Consider the following 19803-nt stretch of genomic DNA (forward strand, 5'->3'; position numbering starts at 1 on the left):
TAATCCTAATGCGCACACTGTGACTGCCTGGAAAAATCTCCTCCCTGCAGCACAATTTGGTGGCATCATGTTGTGAATCCCAGTGCTCAAAACCCATGTCTGCTTCTCTGAAGGCTGCCTAGCCCAAAGTGGAAGCAAGAGAGGAGAAGGAGGGGCGGAAATCCCAAATCCCTCTGGCACTCCCCTCTAGGGAACACGATCAGCAGGTCCAATGCTGCACGATCCTTTCACAGGCAGAGCAGTATGCGAGGAAACCCTCAGATCTTTGCAAGAGCAGCTGCCTGGCAGCAGTGGAAAGCTGCCAAGTGGTGGGTGGTTGGCGTATGTGCTGGGAGAGGGGAAACTCAGAACAGATATTTGTGTTAGCAAAAATGCTGTAATTCTTCACAGTGTAAGCAAGAGACTCAGCCCTGCCAACTCTCAGGCTGGGGAAAAAACATCAGTTGGCACCAGGCACTGTGTTTTCCATTAAGATGCCTCACCTTGGCCCTCTGAGTACATTTAGGACCAGAATCAGCCCAAAGGATGCGAAGCAGAACATCAAGAGGGTTCTGCTCCAAAACAAAAGGGAGTAAATGAACCTGTCATAGTGAAAGAGCCATTTCTAGGGCCCCAGCTGCTCTGTCTCCCTTACAGGCTCCTGAGGCAGCATCACCTCTCCTGCTGCTCATTGTCTGCCATTGCTCCTCTCCATGTGTTGCTGGAAAAGGCATGTGGCTTGTGTGACCATAAAAATGGCAGGAGAAGGTTATATAATAAACCATAATCATAGAATAGTTAGGGTTGGAAAGGACCTTGAGATCATCTAGTTGCAACCCCCTGCCATGGGCAGGGACACCTCACACTAAACCATCCCACCCAAGGCTCTGTTCAACCTGGCCTTGAACACCACCAGGGATGCAGTTTAATGTAACTGAGCATGGTGATGATGAAGCCTTGTCACAGATGGAAGGGAATCTGCATCCCCCTGTAAATTCCACAGAGAGTGGGTAGAAGGCAGCTCATTAAAATCTGGCCATGGTGTGATATTGCAAGCTCTCAGGTGAGCTTCCCTTGCAGGACATCTCTCTAGAATAAATCTCTCTTACAGATCTGCTTTTCCTGCATTCCGCAGAGGTCAAACAGCTGGACCTGCTACCATTCCAGTAAGAGAGGAGTCCATCCAGACTAGCAATTGGCTTATGCTGTAGGTAAAGCATTTGGAGAAACTGACAACCCCTTCATCAGCAACTGCACTACAGCCAATGCAATGTCTATAGAACTGTAAGCACCAAAGAGAGCACAAAGGGGCTGACTGTTCGCTATCTCTTCTAAACCAGGACAAAGGTGGCACCAAATGAAATTAGCAGTGACAGATTCAAAACAAGGCAAAGAGAGTGAATCCTCGAGCAACACCTGACCATGGAGCTCCCCGTTGCAGCATTTTGTGGATGATAAAAGCTTACGTGAGTCAACTGGGAAAAATAACAGAAAGGAAATAAACAGATTTTACTTCTGGCTTCGGGAATCCCTGTGCAGCAAACAGAGTATTGCATCTGGCTCTGGGACCCCCAGACATGGACCTACTAGAGTGGGTCCAGAGAATGGCCATGAAAATGATAAGCAGCTGCAACACCTCTTGTGAAGAAAGGCTGAGAGAAGGGCTTGTTCACCCCAGAGAAGTTTCTAGTGAGACAGTATCATGGCCTTTCAACATATAAAGTGGGATAGTAAGAAAGACAGTGTGAGACTTTTTACCAGGGCTTGTAGTGACAGAATGAGGCACAACAGTTTTAAACTGAAAGAGGGTAGATTTAGATTGGATAAAAGGAAGAATTTCTCTACTACGAAGGTGGTGAGGCCCTGGCACAGGTTGCCCAGAGCAGCTGTGGCTGCCCCATCCCTGGCAGTGTTCAAGGCCAGGTTGGACGGGGCTTGGAGCAACCTGGTCTAGTGAAAGATCCCATCCCCCCATGGCAGGAGGGTGGACTGGATGACCTTTAAAAGTCTCTTCTAACCTAAATCATTCTACGGTTCCAATAAGTTGATAGAAGCTGGAAGAATATTCACAGAAAGTATCATTGTTAACTTTTCTGCTATTACTCCTTACTGAGTGTCCACTGCTGGCCATTGAAAGAGACACAACCTAATGCTCATGCCTACAGTTTTTATCTTGGGTTAGGATACCCACGCTGCTCAGTGTAGCTAGGAGCCAGCAGACGCATGACTGTGGGATGCTGAGGGCCTGATCTAAGCTTTTTATGATACTTACAGGCAGTGATCTCCCTTAGCTCCATGAAACAAATGAGAGTGAACAGCTGCTCTACATCACACATAACTAAACCCTTTCCCTGAAAATCAGCATCTGTGAAGCAAGCTTCAGGGAGGTAAACTGCAGCCTGTGCACTCAGGAAGAGATCTCCTGTAGGATAGTAAAGGTAGGACTTGATCTTAAAGGTCTTTTCCAGCCTACTTGATTCTATGATTCTGTATCACAGGATACTCTTCTTACTGCACAGACTAGCAAGTAGTTGGTTTCCCTCTGATGGTTCGTGGAGCTCAGATTAATCCTGCTCCTGAGTACTTTAGTTGCAGACTTCACTGACAGCCAAAGCGTTCTCTCCTGTTCCTTTTTGGAGTGCCATCACAGCCCATGCAAACAGGAAGTGTGTATCGTTGCAGAAGTAACACACAGCAAGTCTGCATCCCAGCAATTAGTGTTAAATCAACTGACAGGATTAAACTAAAGGCACAACATAAGCAGACAGTAACAGAGGCCAAAGAACAGCAGTCACTTCCCTATAGCTCATTTTCTAATTTAAAGGGCAGATGGGCAGAGCAGCAAGGTAGTTCAACATGAGGAACCTTCAGAGAGGGAAAACCCATTCCTACTGCAAACGTGGAGCAATTAAGAAGTACTGCAAGTAAGCACAGTAGAAATGAGACAAGAAAGAGGGTAATTACAGCATTTCTTTGCCCTCTAAGGACTTTTTCTATCCATTCCTACTTCTCAACCCCCCGTCCTTGCCTTGAGAAAAAGCAACACAGGCTTTTGTCCTCCACTCACCATACACCCATCCTACACAGATGACCTCAAAAATGGCCAGGAAGAGCAGGCACGTGCCACTGGCAGCATAGTAGTCAAAGAGCTGGAAGATGTACATCCCACCCTGTTGAAGAGGTAGAGGAGAGAGAGTCATGGCAGAACTACTCCGTGTCAGGGAAGAATGACTGAGGCAAGCAGAATAACAGCAGAAACACTGCCCCTAGAGCAAATGGGAGAAAAGGAGATTCTCTTGAGTCTGTCCCCACCACTGTCCCAAAAAGACAGTCAGGCCTGGTGGCAGGAGAGCATTTTATGCATGTTTTATGATACTGTTGGCCAGGCTGGTTTCTGTGTCCATAGGAGCAGGGACTAGTTTGTTTGCTTGTTTTAAACCAGTTAGCAAGTTTTGAGCATCATTTCAAAATACCATGTAGCAGTACAGAACTTGGCACCCAATAGGGTCAAGACATTCAGATACCTCTTTCTAGCTGCATCCATCTTTACATATTGCTCATGGTTCAAGCCCTGCAATGGTAGATGTATGTGGTTTCCCTGCTGCCTCTGCCTTCAAGCTGAGCTCTCATAGTTGCTATCAGCTACTATCATCCACATGTCAGTGGATGACTCCTCTCTCATACCTTCTTGTGTTTTCTCAAAAGAGAAAGCCCCTCCAACACAAGTCAAGCAAATGTTTTCAAGTAGTGTTGAAAGGCTCTAAACACTGCCAGAGTAGCAGTGCAGTTACCCCTTCATCCCATCACGTATAAGGTAACATCCTGCAATGATGGGGGTAGATGACTCCTGCAAGGGGGCATGCAATAGCCATGGGAACGCTTAACTCGGTTTCTTTCAAAGTTCTGTTGATAGCAGTGGGAGCTGCCTTCAGCAAACCCTGACCCAGGATCCTGTTGGAGGATCATTCAGACACTAGTGCCTAAGAGGTTTAGCAGGCATTAGCTGTCACTACACAGCACATGGAGGAAACTCAGAGGCAACTCACCCCTGCCCAAGGGGTGCATGCGCAGCACAGCACACCACTGTGCAGGAAAAAGTGCTCGGCTATTAGGTGCAAAGCAGGGCAAACACTGTGCATATGGTAACACATCAACACAGCTCTGCTCCTCCAGGTCCCAAGGATCTCAGGCTTCACACTGGCTCAGGCAGGGTTACAGTGCAGCCATTATCCCCAGCCTCCCCTCCTGCTGCTCTCCTTCTGGTGGAAAGCAGCCAGCAAATGATCGCTGCCCTTAGAAGAGCTTCTGCTTGTGTGCTCAGCTTGTTGTAGCCACCAGGCCTGGTATTTGCACAAAGCTGTATGTCAGGCACCCTCCCGGGGCTGCAGGACCATCTCTCTGGAAGGCTCAGTTATACAGCGAGTACACTAGCATCACACAGGGTAAAAGCAGCACCAGCTGTGAGAGACACCAGCTAATGCATTAGAAATGAAAGACAATTAACAGCACCAAAGACGAGCTTGCTGTCTCTACCCACTCCTCCAGCACAGTGTAGCAGGCTTCCTGGTGTGCAGGTGGATAACCCACCTACTCCTTTCTTACCTCAGTGACCAGCAATAAGCCCAGCAGGTAGCATATGACTGCAATGGCCAGGATCAGCAGCTCCCGACGCCCCTTCTTCCGAAACACTCCCGGGAACATGTCAATAAGCGCTGTTACCATGCTTTCCACGCAGACGAACTGCAGAAGACAGGACAGAAAAATCAGTGCCTCCCCTTCCCCAAGCACATACTCCCTCTCACTGCTCTTTTTTTGTCCATCCACCCAAACCCTTATTTCTTTTTGTTTTCTCTTTTTGCCTCTTTTGCTGCCACCAAGGTCCAGCTGTAGCTGCTAGGGACCCAAATACAGCTCAATACATCACTGAGCTCTCCTCTGGAGCTGGCAACCAAAGGGGTAATAAATACAGCCTTATGGGGGGGATGAACTGTGAGCTTTACAAGGAATTGCCTCAGAGCGAATAGAGCATGCTGTTGCACAGCAGGAATGACCAAGTGACGGGGAGGCAAGGGGAGGACTGTGCTCTCCAGGCAGAGTAAGGAAGCACCTGAGATGGCACAAGGAACCCTTGTGACAGAGGGGAGCTTCCCCTGCCACCGTGTAGCTGAAGAGAGCCAGGTGACTATAGGGGAACAGCTCAGCCCCCTCCTGCAGGAACTGGCTCCATGTTAGAGTGGAAGGGCTTTTGCTGTACCTGGCTGTCCAGTCCCAGGAAGACCAGCATGAGGAAGAAGAGGCAGGACCAGAGCTGAGACACAGGCATCATTGTTACTGCCGTTGGATATGCTATGAAAGCCAGGCCAGGACCTGCCAACAGACCACAGGATGACCATGTGTGCTCCCCATACCATCACCTGCTACCACCACCCTGCAGTACAGAGTGAGTCACATACTGCTTCAAAGCTCATATCAACACAGCTCCTTGCCCACACAGGGCTGAGATCTGTGTTGGAGAACGCTGGTCCTGCAGACCTTGCTACAGACACCCATAGTGATGGAGGATGCAGATAATATCCTGGGCTTTATTTCTGAAAGTCCCCTTCCCTTCAGGCTCTCTGTTTTGCCTTGGCTCTGAAGTCTCACGGAAAAACCTACCTGATTCAGCCACTTCTGCAATGGGTACACCCTGCTCTTGAGCCATGAAGCCCAGCACAGAGAATATGGCAAAGCCAGCAACCAAGCTGGTAGTACTGTTCAGGAAGCAGAGCATGATGCAGTCCCTGCAGGGGTGAGACCAGAGAGAAATCCATGTTTCCCACTGCAGAATGGATCTACCTGAGATCATGTCTATTCAGCTTCCCTGGTCAAACAGCAAGGACCAAGGAATGGCAATACTGTTCTTGAACTTCATCAGAAGTAAAAAGCTCAAAACAGATCCAAAAATCAGCCTACCTACCTTGTACCCCCATGTCCAAGAGTTACAGGACTGTACACGGCACAAAGAGTGGCTTGTGAATGGGATGCCATGGTATACATAGGGTCATGGCAACAAAAAAGGTGGCAGGAGTCAAGAGAATAAGAAAAAACACAGAGAAAGTGAGGAAAATGGCAAATTAGGAAAGGAAAGAAGCTGCAAAAGTAAACATACTCAAAAAAAAGAGGCATGTGGGCCAGCCAGAGCTAAGCCGCCAGTCCAAGGCACCTAAGGCATTAGAGGAAGGCGTCAGTGCACCACTCCATTGGTGGCAGATGCATTTCAGGACAGCCAGCGAAAAGTATTAATTGCCTGACCAACAGCTGGGGCAACACCTATTGGAGAACAGAAGAGGAGAGATGATTGATGTCTCTCAAGTACCATTACATTTTCCCATCCATGCTGGAGCAATATATGAAGGAATAACAAATTTCCTGCTCCTTGGGGCTCTGCGGAAGGTGTCAGAAATGGTCATGATGGCTTTACTGAGCTCCAGCTCATGCCATGGATAATATAGATCTGTAATTCAAGGGCCAGGAGGAGGTCAGACAGATTTGATTAATCTCCTTGATAGGATAGAAATACCACTGACAGTATATTACCCTGATGATAGTAAAGCACTGGAGACAGGGGGCTCAGCCATCATCTTTGTACCATCTCCCCTGTCTAGCAAGTGACAGCAGAGCTGGGCATGCCACCCCTGAGCACTCCCCCTGTCAAAATAGCCTGTGGTGTCTCCACAGTGGCTGGAGACACACTCCATTTTTGAACCTCCCCCTCCTCCAATCTTTCCCATTTCCCGGCTGACTCACAGGGGAAAGCACTACTAAAGCCATTTTCTGGAGTCTCCGGGTTCCCTCAGCCACTCTCCATCCTACGCTTCAGCCTCTGCGGCTTCTTAGTCAAAGCAGCATGACCTAAAGTCTCCCCTGTGGATGGATCCTGCCTCGGATGCAGCTCTGTGCCATTATTCTCAGACATTTCTAGGATACGAGGAGTCCAGGCTCCTCTTACCTGTAACAGTTGTTGGTGTATTTGTTGTAGCTGCCCAGAGCTGTCAGGCACCCCTGGCAGATGGCGTAAGAGAAGAGGATTTGAGTGCCTGCATCCATCCAGACCTGGAACAGAGAAGGTCAGTGGTCTCCAGACCTGGCAACGAAATAGACAAATGGCTGTGCCCTGTCTAGCAACAACACCTCCATCCATGCAGAACAAACCCCCTGAGACAGGGAGGGGCTTAGTGAATGTAGAAACTGGTATAACTCTCTGGGAAAACTGGACTGAAAATCATCTAGGTAAAACCTCTTAAGAGGACCATATTTCCACATCTCACCCAAGGTAACACCACTTCCCCATCCTGTGCCTTTGCATTCTGCATGGAGACAGCAGCCCTGGCAGCACAGCTCTGACTGAAGTTGAGCGGTGGTGTCTGTGGTCCCTGCATAGCTCAGGGTCCACACTGGTGAATCATCCCAAAATGCAGGCCAGCGAGTCCTTTGTGTGACCAGTGTATTCCCTTCCCTGCTCCCCAAACTAGTTCCCCACATCTCTGAGGTTACAGTGCAGGATGAAGGGCAGAAAATCTCCAGGCTGAGAGATTTCAGGCCAGTGGGGAGTCGTGCACCCAGGTTCCCCTTTGCTCTGTCATGTCATGGGAAAAGCTGAGTGGTCTTGTTCACCACTGCTTCAGCTCTCTCTTCCATGGAGGAGTCCTTTTACTCCATGTGTTATGGGCCGAACTCATACCCTCCCAGGGACAGACCTGAGCTGCGAGTTAGCCGGCAGACAGGAAAAGAGCGTATCTTCTGTTTCCTGTTTGTCTGTGTGTTCCTCTCACTCTCTTTGTCCTCTAAGCAGCCCAAGCTGCAAACATCCAGACAGCTGCAATTTTGCAGCCTTCAAAAAATCAGAGCCCAGGCATTGCTGCTTAAACTCACACGGGTCTCTCACAGATAGGCTCGTACATGGGAGCCCTCCAGCCACGGGCACACACCCTGCTTTACACCAAAGCACCACATTCTGCCTAAACTCAGTATCAGGAGCTCTCACTCTTACTATGCTGGGTTGCAGCAGCCTGGAAAGACCGCATTAGCTTTAGTTAGGCTGTGAAAGATAGGGAGGTTTTCAGTGAATAAGCTCTGACCATGAACAAAAAACACTCAACCCCAGTCGTCCCCCTGTTATTTATTTTGATATTAAAATGCCAGTTTTGTTCAGCTGGCTTTTCGCATTGAGAGCACCACAGACTCTGCATTGACAACACATAACTGCATTTGAAAGCCGTTTGGGGGAAGACAGTGTGTTTGGCAGCTGGTTTGGGAGCAGTTGGGGCTTTGGCCATCTGGGAAGATGCGGGAGGTAAGCTAAGACTGCGGGCTAAGCATATTGCTTGGCTGCCTCCATGAAAAGATTTAGAGGGGGAACAATCAGCAGCAGTGTCATTTAAATACTCTTCTGGGGAGGGCCTGCATTAACACCACCCTGGGATGGCAGAGGCAGCCTGCACAGAGTTGCTGAGCCCACATTGGGAAGGGGGGCAACCTGCTGCTACAGAAAGGTGCTGTAGCAGACCACGCTGGGGGAGCTACCAAGGCGGGTCCTGCTGCCTGCCCTGTGCAGCCCCCAGGGGTGCTGTCCACCTCCTACAGCTTGGGCTACCTTGCAGATCCTGGGTTTGGCTGCTCCCTCTGACCTAATCTGGACTGGTCCTCCCCGGGTATGCAGCATCTTCCCTGCCAGGGGGTTTTCCATGGGCTCCAATGAGACCCTTTGGCCAGCCCCTAACCAAGGAAAGGGGGACCAGCCCCTGGGATGTGTGAAGGGAACCTGCTGCCCAGCTGGGGCACAGCCTGTGTTACCCATGTGCATTGGGTCTCTGCAAGCACAGAGGCCCTGCACTCCCTGAGCGGGGGCTGTTGGAGCCAAACAAAATGCTAACCAGGCCAAAAACCACTCAAAAAGCAGTAGAGTATTTTCCCCACCCTTCCCTCAATTATGTGCATTTAAGACCCAGCAAAACCATCTGTTACATGGTGAATCTTTCATATACTCTTCTGGTTTTGCTGAAATTATCAAATATGCCCATATGCTGCATACACACAAGCAAAAAGGCTGTGCTGTGCCCGGGGACTAGACCCCTCTCAGCTCTTTTGAGGACATCTCAAGTGTCTGCAGTCTCCTTCCAGAGAAGACAGCTAGATCCTCTCAGCTAGCAGCCGATCCAGGGGCCAGGGTGCTGGAAGCCTTCCTGTGATCAGCACGTGCTTGACTAGCACCCACCTGCGGGTCTGCCAGCCTGGAGATGTCTGGCTTCAGATAGAAGATGATCCCTTCGGCAGCACCTGGCAGCGTGACTCCTCGCACCAGCAGGATGATGAGCATCACGTAAGGGAAGGTAGCAGTGAAGTAAACAACCTGCGGGTGCAGGGAAATAGAAGAGAGAGTCAGCAGGAAGGGGGTGAAGGCATCATCTCATCCTGTCTGCAGGCCCCCACCCTGGCAAACATCCCTGGATGCTGCTGTTGGCTATAGGTGCTACTGCTAGTGTAAAAGGGGTGGGAAAGAAATTAATCGAGGTTACGTGTCAGCAGTGATTTAGTTAATCTACATTTTGGTCCTCACCCAGGACTCTGTCACTGGTTGCTCTGCTTTATTTTCTCTTTCCAGTCAGTGTAATTTCCCTGCTCTCCAGCTGTTCTCTTCATCTTTCTAGAGCTGCACAAGAAATTCAAATCTCTTCCTGTCACTGAGTTTTAATGAGGAGTTATTAAAATGGTCCTATTCCCAGCAAGAGCTTTCCAAATTAAATAGGGACTTTTGTGAGACACCTCTGATGGGTCTCATTTCAGGGGTGCTCATGCAGCTACGTCATCCCTTCCATGCCTCTGAGCTCACAGGTAAGTGGGGTCATCTCAAAGCCCTGGAAGAAAATATAGACCGTTATGTTTGTAAGACCTTCTTTTCACTTCTTGTGTGTGATGTAAATAAACATTGCGGTAGAATTAATCATCTCTAGCCCCTTGCCTAATGTAACAGTTTGGGGCTTTTTCTATCTGCAAAATATCCATGAGCAAGTTGCAACTTCCTAACATTTATTCATTGTTAAAATTCATCAAAGTAATGTGAAGGCTTGTTTACTCTATGGATTCATAGTGAGAGGCCTAAAATGACGTTTTTGCTGCTTAGTGATAATTGGTCAAATAAGTCACAGTACGTGGTATTTTTGCTGTTCCCCAACTGAAAGAGAATGTGAGCACTTTTGGCACAAGTACTGAAATCTACCTTCAGAAATCACTTCTGGGGAACATTTATACACATTAGCTGAATGCACGAGGAAAGGAAACATGGAAAGAGCACAAGAGTGGGCAAAATGAATAAAAGAAAAAGGCTTTTAAAGAAAATGGAGTCTTCATGGTGTTATTCGAAACTATGCTCCTGAGGTGGCTATTGTTTCTGGAAGTTTGGACTCTTTAAACCACAGAAGCATAAACACAAGGGTTTGGCAGAGTTATCAGGTTAGAGCAGCCTCGCAGTCAAACACAACATCCTGTTTACTCTGCAGCTCCTGAGCAAAATTACGCACCTACCCAGAATCCCTGGAGCATCCCTACTGCTTACCCTGTTACATACTCAGTGAGGAAAAGAAGGGAAGAGCTGATTTTTTTTGACAGCACCCTTGTAGAACTCAAAATTACTACCTGCAGAGGAGACGACTGGCCTGTCTGACCTGTGGTATGGCTCAGGAGAGAAAAAGCCACTCTGTATTGCTGCACCACATCCGTGACATCTAGCTGGTATAAAGTAAGCCTTGTATCCAAACAACTGGTGATGGAAAAACCTTCTGTGGTCCCAGGCAAGCTCTGCCCAAGGAGAAAGCTGAAGAATTTCAATGAGGCTGGTTGGGCTGATTGGGTTTGGCAAAATCAGACCAGAAAGTGAGAGGAAGCAGTGAGTGCATGCAATAGCCAGAACGGTTTTCCTGGGAACATGGAAGAGTTTCTTCCTTCTGATGCTCCTGGTTTAAATACCACAGTGCCAACTTTACAAGACATATCATTCTGATCTTGGCAGATTAAGTCTGGGAGGCCTGGGTTTGATTTGGTTTGATCTGCGTGGAAGAGTAATTAAATCATTCCAGGTTCCCCTCAGCTCTCAGCCCTTTTCACTGAGCCTCTTCTTTGGTGCTGAGAGCATCAGAGATTTAAGATTTAAAATGCGAAGCATCCCTTCTCCCCATAGCTGTGGAGTCTGGCTCATCCTCCTTGAGAAATGGTGGGCAACAACAGCCAGAGTCATCAGCAAAGACTGGGAAAAACCTAGTGAGCAGAGCAAGCTATTGTCTTGCTCTGTTAAAATGGGTGCCCAATGAAGTTTTAAGGTGAGAGATGGGATTTGACACTGGAACACGGGTGTCCAGTACTGCAGGAAACATCTGGCAGTAGTAAGGATAGTGCTTTGAAGGGAGAAGTCTATTGCAGAAATCGGTTTTCCTCCCTTTGCTATTGAGACATCCTCTGGATGCCCTCAAGACCCAACCATCATTAACGATTCATCCCTCTCATTGCAGCTCCAGGAAGCAAGGAGGTCTTGAACAAGCCAAGGCCTTAGTGGCATCCCTGACACCCACCCCAAGGCATCACACACTCATTCACTCCAGAAGGATAACCAGTCCACCAGATCCACGAGTTCAACATCAGGAGGGAGCATTGGCTCCAGCCTTTCCTGCAAAATGCAGGAAGTGATCGGCTGAGCCAAAAACTGCAGAGCCAGGGAGAGTACAAATGAGAGCGCAAAGAGTCCTCTCCCACCCCAAGTATTGTGCAGGATAAAGAAGCAGGAGAGATTTACTCTCTATTCACTGAGCTGGTTACAGGCAGCAGCTTGTCTGTTTTCTTGAGTGTTTAATTATTGTCAGGAATAGGCAACTCGCCACTGCAGAGGATCTTGTTAAAAACACCAGCAAGCCACACCAGGACAACACACTGGTGAGTGGATGACTTCCAAGGGCACTTGGGGAGTATCCATCAGCCACTGTGCATATCTGCAAGGGAAAAGGTGACCCAAGATCTTTCTCTGTCTTCCTCTCCCTGTTTGACCTACTGTTCTATTCTTCCTTGCATGGGTCCAACACAATTGGTGCAAATCGGTATGGCCCTACCAGGTTTTAGGCTTGACTTTGGTGTTGTGTGCCTCCTGCCTCTTCTTCCCCAATCTCTTTCTCTTTTCATGAAGTAATATAAGATGGATATAAGGAGGTTTATGGACCAGGACAACAGTCTCCATTCCTACTTTGCCTGTGGACTTGACCCCTTTCCAGATGCAGAAGTAGCAGATGATCCATGCCAGCAGGAGACACAGAGCCAGCTCCCAGCGCAGGCTGCCCAGTTTGTGAATACCATCCGTGAGCCCCAGAACTCGCTTCCTGCCGGTGTCCAGGGACAGGGAGAGAAGCGTTAACACCCCAGACCCCACTCATCCATACACAACTTTCCCACATTACCCCATCCAAAGACTTAACAGACACAGCACATCTGCCCAGGACTCCCCTCTCTGTTGCTCTTGCTGATGCTCCTCCACCATGTCCTGTAGCTGATCCAAACCCTCCCACTCTCCAAGCCCACGAAACCGTGCCCATCAAACCCATGCAACACAAAATCACTACCTGCTCCCCAATCATTTCAGAGGGGTCACAGCTCTCAATAAATAGTATGTCCTAAGAATAGGGCAGGAGAGGTGGTCCAGCACTGTGCAGGCTCTTTCTGAACTCATGGGCTCGTATTATCTTGTATGTGCCCTGTGGTGGCTGCAAGGGACAAAGCACAGTCAGCCAGCTCAGAAGCACTTTAGAAGCCATAAATGGGGGAAAAAAATACCTCTGAAGCTGAATCCATGGCACCTCTCTTCTTTATGAGACCTTCCTTAGCTGAGTGTGGAGAAGTAGTGTGGCCACAACAGCCATCTCAACCTGTGCAGGCTGCAGTGATGACCCTCTCTGGGACAGCCTGGCCTGCTGCAGGGCCCTCCTTCAGAGGTGTTTTATTGCCTCCAGCCCCATGACCAAACCTCTCCAAGTCCTTCTCTGGCATCTCATACATGAACCTCAGATCCTTGCTTTCCAGGGATGAGCCTGAGCAGTCTGATGGACCACTTCCCTTAGGCACCAAGCAAGAAGGGAATAAAAAAGGCACCAAGAAGAAGGGAAAAAGCAGCTTTGTCCCTTTTTGTTTCACTGCACAGAACTATTCAGTCTGCCCTGGCCTCTCCTGCTTGCCTGCCAACGGTAGCCTGCACCACTCATCACAAGTACGCCCTGCTTACAGCAAGTCCTCATCTTTTCTTGATGCCTCTTTCTGTGGCCACAATCAGCCAGACACTCCAGTGCCAGAAAGGGAACATGCATGTGCATGTGTGCACATGAGCATCCTCAGGCAGGCACTCCACGAGCAGCCTTTGGGCTGCATCTAGTCCTCGTACCCCTGGGTTCTGTGCCAAACTCCTTGGCAGCTCAGTGCATTGTGCTCCCGGCATTTGGGTCTGACAGAATCATAGAATCATAGAATAGTTAGGGTTGGAAAGGACCTCAAGATCATCTAGTTCCAACCCCCCTGCCATGGGCAGGGACACCTCTCACTAAACCATCCCACCCAAGGCTTCATCCAACCTGGCCTTGAACACCGCCAGGGATGGAGCACTCACAACCTCCCTGGGCAACCGATTCCACATGTGGCACCTCGCTTGGTTCTAGAGAGATGCACAACCCTCCACCCGGATAGTCCTACAGCTGCTGCTTTTGGAAGACAGAGGAGCCTGAACAGAGGGAAAACGATCACATACTCCCAAAACTCAATCATTGGAGAGGTGGCGTTCGCAGGCAAGGTCCCATTGTCCAGGCTGGAGCGGTTCAGAATGTCCACACAGAGATCTACCAAAAGAACAGGAAGCTGATGAGCCAGAGGAAATCTCCAAGGCCCCTCCATGAGGGATGCTTCTTCCCCTCTGTACCCTAATGCTCACTCTGGCAACACACAGATCCTTCTCCCCATGCTACAGAGCATCTTATTAAACTCTTGCATCTCATTAAGCATCTCATTAAACTCTGGCTCTCCCCAGCTACAAATCCCAGTCCAGCAGTAGCCAGAGGGCTTTGGGAACGGAAGGGAAGAGAGGAAGGAGAGAGCAATTCCCTGCCAAACGTAAACCAGATGGCTGCAAAATATGGATTATTGAGACATAGCCACTAGTCAGGATAGAAAACCACATTCTCCTCCAAGACCACTCACTATTCCCTGCCCACACATGCATACATACACTTACACACAGATGCCTTCGTGTTCCACTCTTCCATTCCCAACCTTGGCACATAGCATGAAATCACTAAATATAGAGGAGAGGCCACGCATCCAAGAAATGCACCTCATCTTGTATTTGGCAAGCAAAAGACAATCCACCGGGAAACCAGGGAAGCCCAGCTGTAGCTGGGAATCTTCTATCTGTTAAAAGAACATCTGTGGCTTTCAACTCTTTAAAAGGCTGATTACTTCTGCTGGGGTGAAGGGGCAATGGAAGCTGTCAGTGAGTGGCCCACGAGGGTGGAGAAATCTAATACATCACAGAAATTAATGGTCTGACCCAAGAGAAAAAGGGAGGGAACTGAGCTGCCACCAAAGCTCTTCCCAGTGCATCTACCCCATCCTTCCCAGGCACAGCCCAAGTGCCTTGAACGAAACCAAAACCAGGTTTTTTCTCCTGGGCACAGTTCTGTGAACTGTGGGCATGAGGAGATGAGACCCCTGCCATTGTAATGGTATAGAGGCTCATATGGATGTGATTAGACCAGAAAAAGAGTGCCTTTACAGCTTTGTGTTACTGGTTCCTGCACTGGGAGACCTGCGGCAACATCCTCCAGTGCAGGCTTGGTCTGATTTAGCCAGAAGCTGAGTGCACAAAGGGAACTGTTCTGAATAAAAAATGTTTTCTACAAAATCCAAGTAATTTCTTGGAATTGAGATGGATCTAAAAGATGACCAAGGGAAGATGTACCTGAGTTCCAGGGGTTATTACAGGTGGCCCATGGTAGCACCGCAGTGAAGGAGCTGAACAGGTAGAAGAGTGCCCAGGACAGGATGACGATGTAGTAGACATTCAGATAGCACTCTATGACTTGTGAGGCATATCCAATTCCTGTGAAGGAAAGCAAAAGAGATGATGGGGCTGCCAACCAACTCTCAACACATAAGGCTTAACCCCAAAGACATAGACCATGCAGTAGTAAGAAGGGTGCAGCACCAACTATATGGCTCACTAGAGAACAAGGGAAGACCTGCCTCAAGGAAACAGAAAGGATTTCGTGACTCTGCATGCAGGCAGGAAACACAGTTGGTATCTCTATACAGGTCTGTGGTGAACAGAGAGGAAAATATCCACTGATGGGAAAACTTTATTCTCATCACTACCATGCCCCTGCATTACACAGCCTCTCCTGCAGGAAAGCCAGATCTAGCTTTTAAACAAAAGAAAGGTAGGTGAGTTTCTTCCTTTTGGGAAGACTCAGGCAAAAAGTGTTCTCATAGCTGATATACATAAAGTACTAGGGCAAAAGTACAGACTTAGAAGCTGAGCTCTGGTCTTTGGTCCTGCTTCTGCCCATTACTGTCTGCAAAATGTGGGTGCAATACGCTCTCCTCTGGACAGGAGAATTGTGGATGTGAGATTCATTAACGCATTAATGCCATTAAACAGCCTTTCCCTGGGCCTTAGCAGTCTTGGTTCTCATACCTGTGCCTTAACCACAACCCCAGCCCCACTCTCAGCTATCAGGCCACTGTGGGAAGTTTGTAATTTCCACCCTAGTTTGCAGAATACCAGCCTGCAAATTCTGCCACAGCAGCCCTGGGCACAGCAATGGGCAGGGAAAGCATCATAAGCCAGCCGGCCTTCCTCATTCTCTTTTCTCTTCAGTATTTCCCCTGGGCTACATTCAGGTCTTTGTCACTTCCATCCTCCTCCTCCTGCTGCTTGCTGGCCATCCTGCTCCTCCTCTTGCCCAGTTTCTGTGCATCTCAAAGCAGAGACTGTGGCTCGGCTGGACCAGCACAGCCACCAGCCAGCATCCCACACCCTCAGCTGTGTATCGGGGGGATTAGCGCACTGCCCCTGCACATGCGGCAGTCAGCAGGAGGGATAACAAGACATGGAAAGAGAAGAAGGGAGGGAGAATAAAGGAGAAAGAGGGGAAAAACAAAAATAATAACATTTCCAAAAAAGTTTCTGCGTCACAAAGTGTTAGAAAATGCTGCCAGGAATTCCAGGAACTCAATTTACCTTCAAAGATGGGACAGATCTTCCTCCAGGCAGTGACTCCTCCCTGGCTGGTGTACTGCCCCAGCGCCGTCTCCAGGAAGAACAGAGGGATCCCGCAAGTGAAGAGGAAGATGAGGTAGGGAATAAGGAAGGCTCCTGCAGAGAGGGGTAAGATGCTGCCTGAGAAAGCTCTTTAGAAGCTCATCCCCACCACCACTTGCCAGGTCACAGCTGGAATCAGATAGATAAACAGCAAAAATTCTCTGAATTAACTGCACAACCTCTGCTAAAAACCCCCAAGGTCTCCAACACTGTCATTACTTGGAAAAAATACCAAGCGTGGTCTGTCTTGTGCTGCTGCAGTACTTCTGCATTTGGCCTTGGCCAAAACCTAGAGGTCAGGAGTAGTCAGGGAAGGGGATAAGAAAAAACAGTCCCTGCTTCACTCCTCTTTCAGCAGGAGTCAGGCGAAGCAAAAGGAGCCCTTGTTTCACATAACCACATTTGCTTTGCCTTTCCTGGGAGTCACAGCAAACTCCCACTTGCCCAGAGGATACAAGCCTGGAGGCTGGTGATGTTTCTCGGTAAGTAATACAGTTGCCAGAATATAAATTTGCTTGAAATGCATTTCACATCAAATTGTAAAAGCAGTTTGCACCAAAACAGTGGAAATAGGGAAAGAGCAACAGAGCATCCCTCCAGCATTTTCAAAATGAAAAAGTTTAACTTCTCTCTTCAAATTCAATTGTTTTATCAAAATACAGAGAAATGTCTTAAAAGAAATCAGACTGAAATAGCTCTCAGACAATCCCTGATGAAATGGAAGAGGAAGCTGACAGAGAATGTTTTTTTTTTCCAGAAACAATGACCAACAGAAACAAAGCATCACAAAATCAAACCAAAAGGGGAAAAAAAGTAATAAATTAGGTTTAATGCCCTGTTCAGTTGTCTGAAACTTTTATTCCTTCTTTTCGGTTCTACGAAACTCAAACACCCAATGGTTTTGCTCTTCTGCTTAAAAACTGCTCCTGAGATCACAGTTTCTATGCTGACCTTCGTTCTACCACCTCACAGTCTTTCTCCCCATCATTAGTGCAGGTTTTCACACTTTTGCTCCCCTCCAAACAGGCCAAGGCCATTGCCTTTCACACTGGAACAACTCTTCAGGTCTTGCAACCCCATACGGTAAACTTCTGGTCATGAGTACCTCCCACCACCAGTGCCTGGAGAGCATCTCAGCTGTTTGAACCAAGATGAGGGCCCCCTTTCTCAGCAGAGGTAAATAGTGTCCCCCAAGACCTCTCCTCCCCTGCCAGCACAGGCATCTGCACTGAAATTCCTTCCCATCACAATTATCAAGTAGGAATACTTCCCCTTGTTTTTAAGCCAGCAATGTTACAATAACAAGGAACATCCAACTTTCCTTGTGGAAACACAGCTGTGCTGTATCTGCAGGGGACCTGGGGCCAGAGGATGGGATGCTGGTTCACAGCATCAGTCCAGGTTTTCAGGGCAGGGAATGGGAGCGGCACAGGCTGAGCTAGAGGCAGCTGCTGCTTTCGGTGCTGTAAGACATCTATCTGTATGCCAAATCTGCAAGAGAGTTTTGTTATCCTGCACACAGATGAGCCTTTCAGCAGGTCTCAGACCCTCTCCTCTGATACCATTTGTCCCAGAGATTGACCCAGTCTGGTCTCTGAGTAATGACCTCTAAAAAACACCTCTATTGTCTTGTGTCCCTTAACCTCCTCATAGTAGTTACCAGCAGCCACTCCAGTTGTGATCTCCTTCCCAGTTTGCTGTACCACTGGAGGAGACTCTGCCCTGAGAAGAGCCCCCAGAAACAGACCCCCTTTGTTTATGAGTCAATAACAAGGTCAGGATGCTGAGCAATTTGATTAAATTTGAAAGTGCAGCCATGGACAAGTTTACATTTGGTTGCTTTATGGCAAGTTAGCACAGTTATGATATCTGTCTTTACAGCTGTATAACCATCTCAGTACATCAAGGTGGAGAAAGGTGACAGCAATATCCAGTTTGGGGGGAGGGGTGGGGGGTGGAAGGGGGAGCAACGATGGTTCGATCTAGTGTAGGCATCCCTGCCCATGGCAGGAGGGTTGGAACTAGATAATCTTAAGGTCCTTTCCAACCCAAACCATTCTGTGATTCTATGATTTAAAGATGGGAAAATCCCTTTTTTGCATTCTCAAGGACTTTTCCAATGGTGAGAATACATTCGAGTGTCATGGGAAACACAGTGCCTTGTCCTGTACTAATTGGTTTGCCATCTGATTCCCCAGAGCCCTAGAGAGAAGAATGACCTTCTACAGCTGTAGCATATTTTCTGCAAAGGCAAGTGTCTGAGCTGTGAGGAAAGGGCTCTCCCATTCCGATCTTTCCCAAGCCTAGGCTTGTTGGCCTCTGAATCTCAGTCTTAGATATTCCAGAGTAGTTTAACTGAAAAAACATTATATAAATTTATTCAATAGATATCTAAAATGAACAAAAGTAGCCTTTTCACTTACACTAATTAGCATACAAATTGCAAAGACTACTGAACCGGTTACCATAGGCATAAACTATGCAAAGATATCATCTGAGCTCAGGAAGAAATTTTCCATGCAAAACCCATGACTTCTCTGAAGTGTTACTGCAGAACGGGCTGCTCAATCAGGCGCACCACAAGTGGTTACTAACTGTGCCAGTCTGACTTGCTTCTGGTGCCTCCAGTGCCTACCATCAAAACGTCAGAGAAGGAAACTGGAGGATGTGTTAAAAATCATCCCAGGTTCAAGAAAAACTCAATTCCATTTTCTTTAACCATCCTTTTATCCAACCCCTATTTGGTTCAGAGGAGATACTGTACTGAGTCCTGCTTGATTTGGATAAACTCCAGCAGCAGCACAGGGAACAGGATTTTGGTAGGCCTGGAATGAACTCATACATTGGTGAAGCCTCAGTGCAGCTTGGGAAAGAAAGGCTTCTGTGGCATGGTCTGCAGAGAAAGGAAGTTTAAAGCAGGGGGAACATGCAAGTCCCAAAGCATTATTTCCAGGTGTTTCTAGAGAATGAGACTGAAAGAGAAGTTATTGCTGTATTTGACATGTAATTTATTATTCCTCTTTTTCTTTTATAAAGTTAGATTTCGATTCACCAAGAAAAGTTAGTGACAGTCAATTATTACCTTCCTCTTTCCCAGTTTCATCTGTCATGAGAAAGTTTAGTTTTTAACTATGTAATGACCTTATTGCAGCGCTATTGGAAAAGGAAAGTGACACAATAAGCAAAAGGGAAGGGGAACAAATTTCCTGGGGACAGGGTTCACTAGCAGTGTATTGACCACTGGGATAACTATTTCCGGGAAAGAGGTAGTAATGCCCTTCTAACAGGCATCAGGCCGTGGCAAGGTCACCAGCACCATCAAAGCCTTTGTCCTCTCTAACAAGGGCCTGAGAGGTGGGGGTGACACAGAGAGTAGGAAAAAAAGACTTGTACGGAAGAAGGTTGCTGATGGTTTTCTGATAGCATTTGATGGTTTCAGAAGATCACCT

The 19803-nt window shown here is 48.0% G+C and overlaps 1 protein-coding gene across 4 annotated transcripts in view; it reads right to left on the bottom strand.

Annotated features, from left to right (window-relative positions):
- The window catches only part of SLC6A12 (solute carrier family 6 member 12), a 41790-nt gene that overhangs the window by 12212 nt on the left and 9775 nt on the right, over window positions 1-19803 (bottom strand). For all 4 annotated transcript variants that reach the window (XR_010613372.1, XM_065682327.1, XM_065682336.1 and 1 more), the window contains 10 exons: window positions 16274-16408; window positions 14993-15133; window positions 13787-13874; window positions 12242-12374; window positions 9233-9367; window positions 6968-7071; window positions 5635-5759; window positions 5234-5346; window positions 4582-4719; window positions 3047-3149 (listed from right to left, as the gene is read on the bottom strand). Coding sequence is in view for 3 of the 4 variants with exons in the window: in XM_065682327.1 (XP_065538399.1) it covers window positions 3047-3149; window positions 4582-4719; window positions 5234-5346; window positions 5635-5759; window positions 6968-7071; window positions 9233-9367; window positions 12242-12374; window positions 13787-13874; window positions 14993-15133; window positions 16274-16408 (1215 nt within the window). In the remaining variant the exon portion in view is untranslated. The remainder of the gene's footprint in view (window positions 1-3046; window positions 3150-4581; window positions 4720-5233; window positions 5347-5634; window positions 5760-6967; window positions 7072-9232; window positions 9368-12241; window positions 12375-13786; window positions 13875-14992; window positions 15134-16273; window positions 16409-19803) is intronic.

Source organism: Lathamus discolor, chromosome 1, assembly GCF_037157495.1.
Source record: "Lathamus discolor isolate bLatDis1 chromosome 1, bLatDis1.hap1, whole genome shotgun sequence".
Classification (NCBI taxonomy): domain Eukaryota; kingdom Metazoa; phylum Chordata; class Aves; order Psittaciformes; family Psittacidae; genus Lathamus; species Lathamus discolor.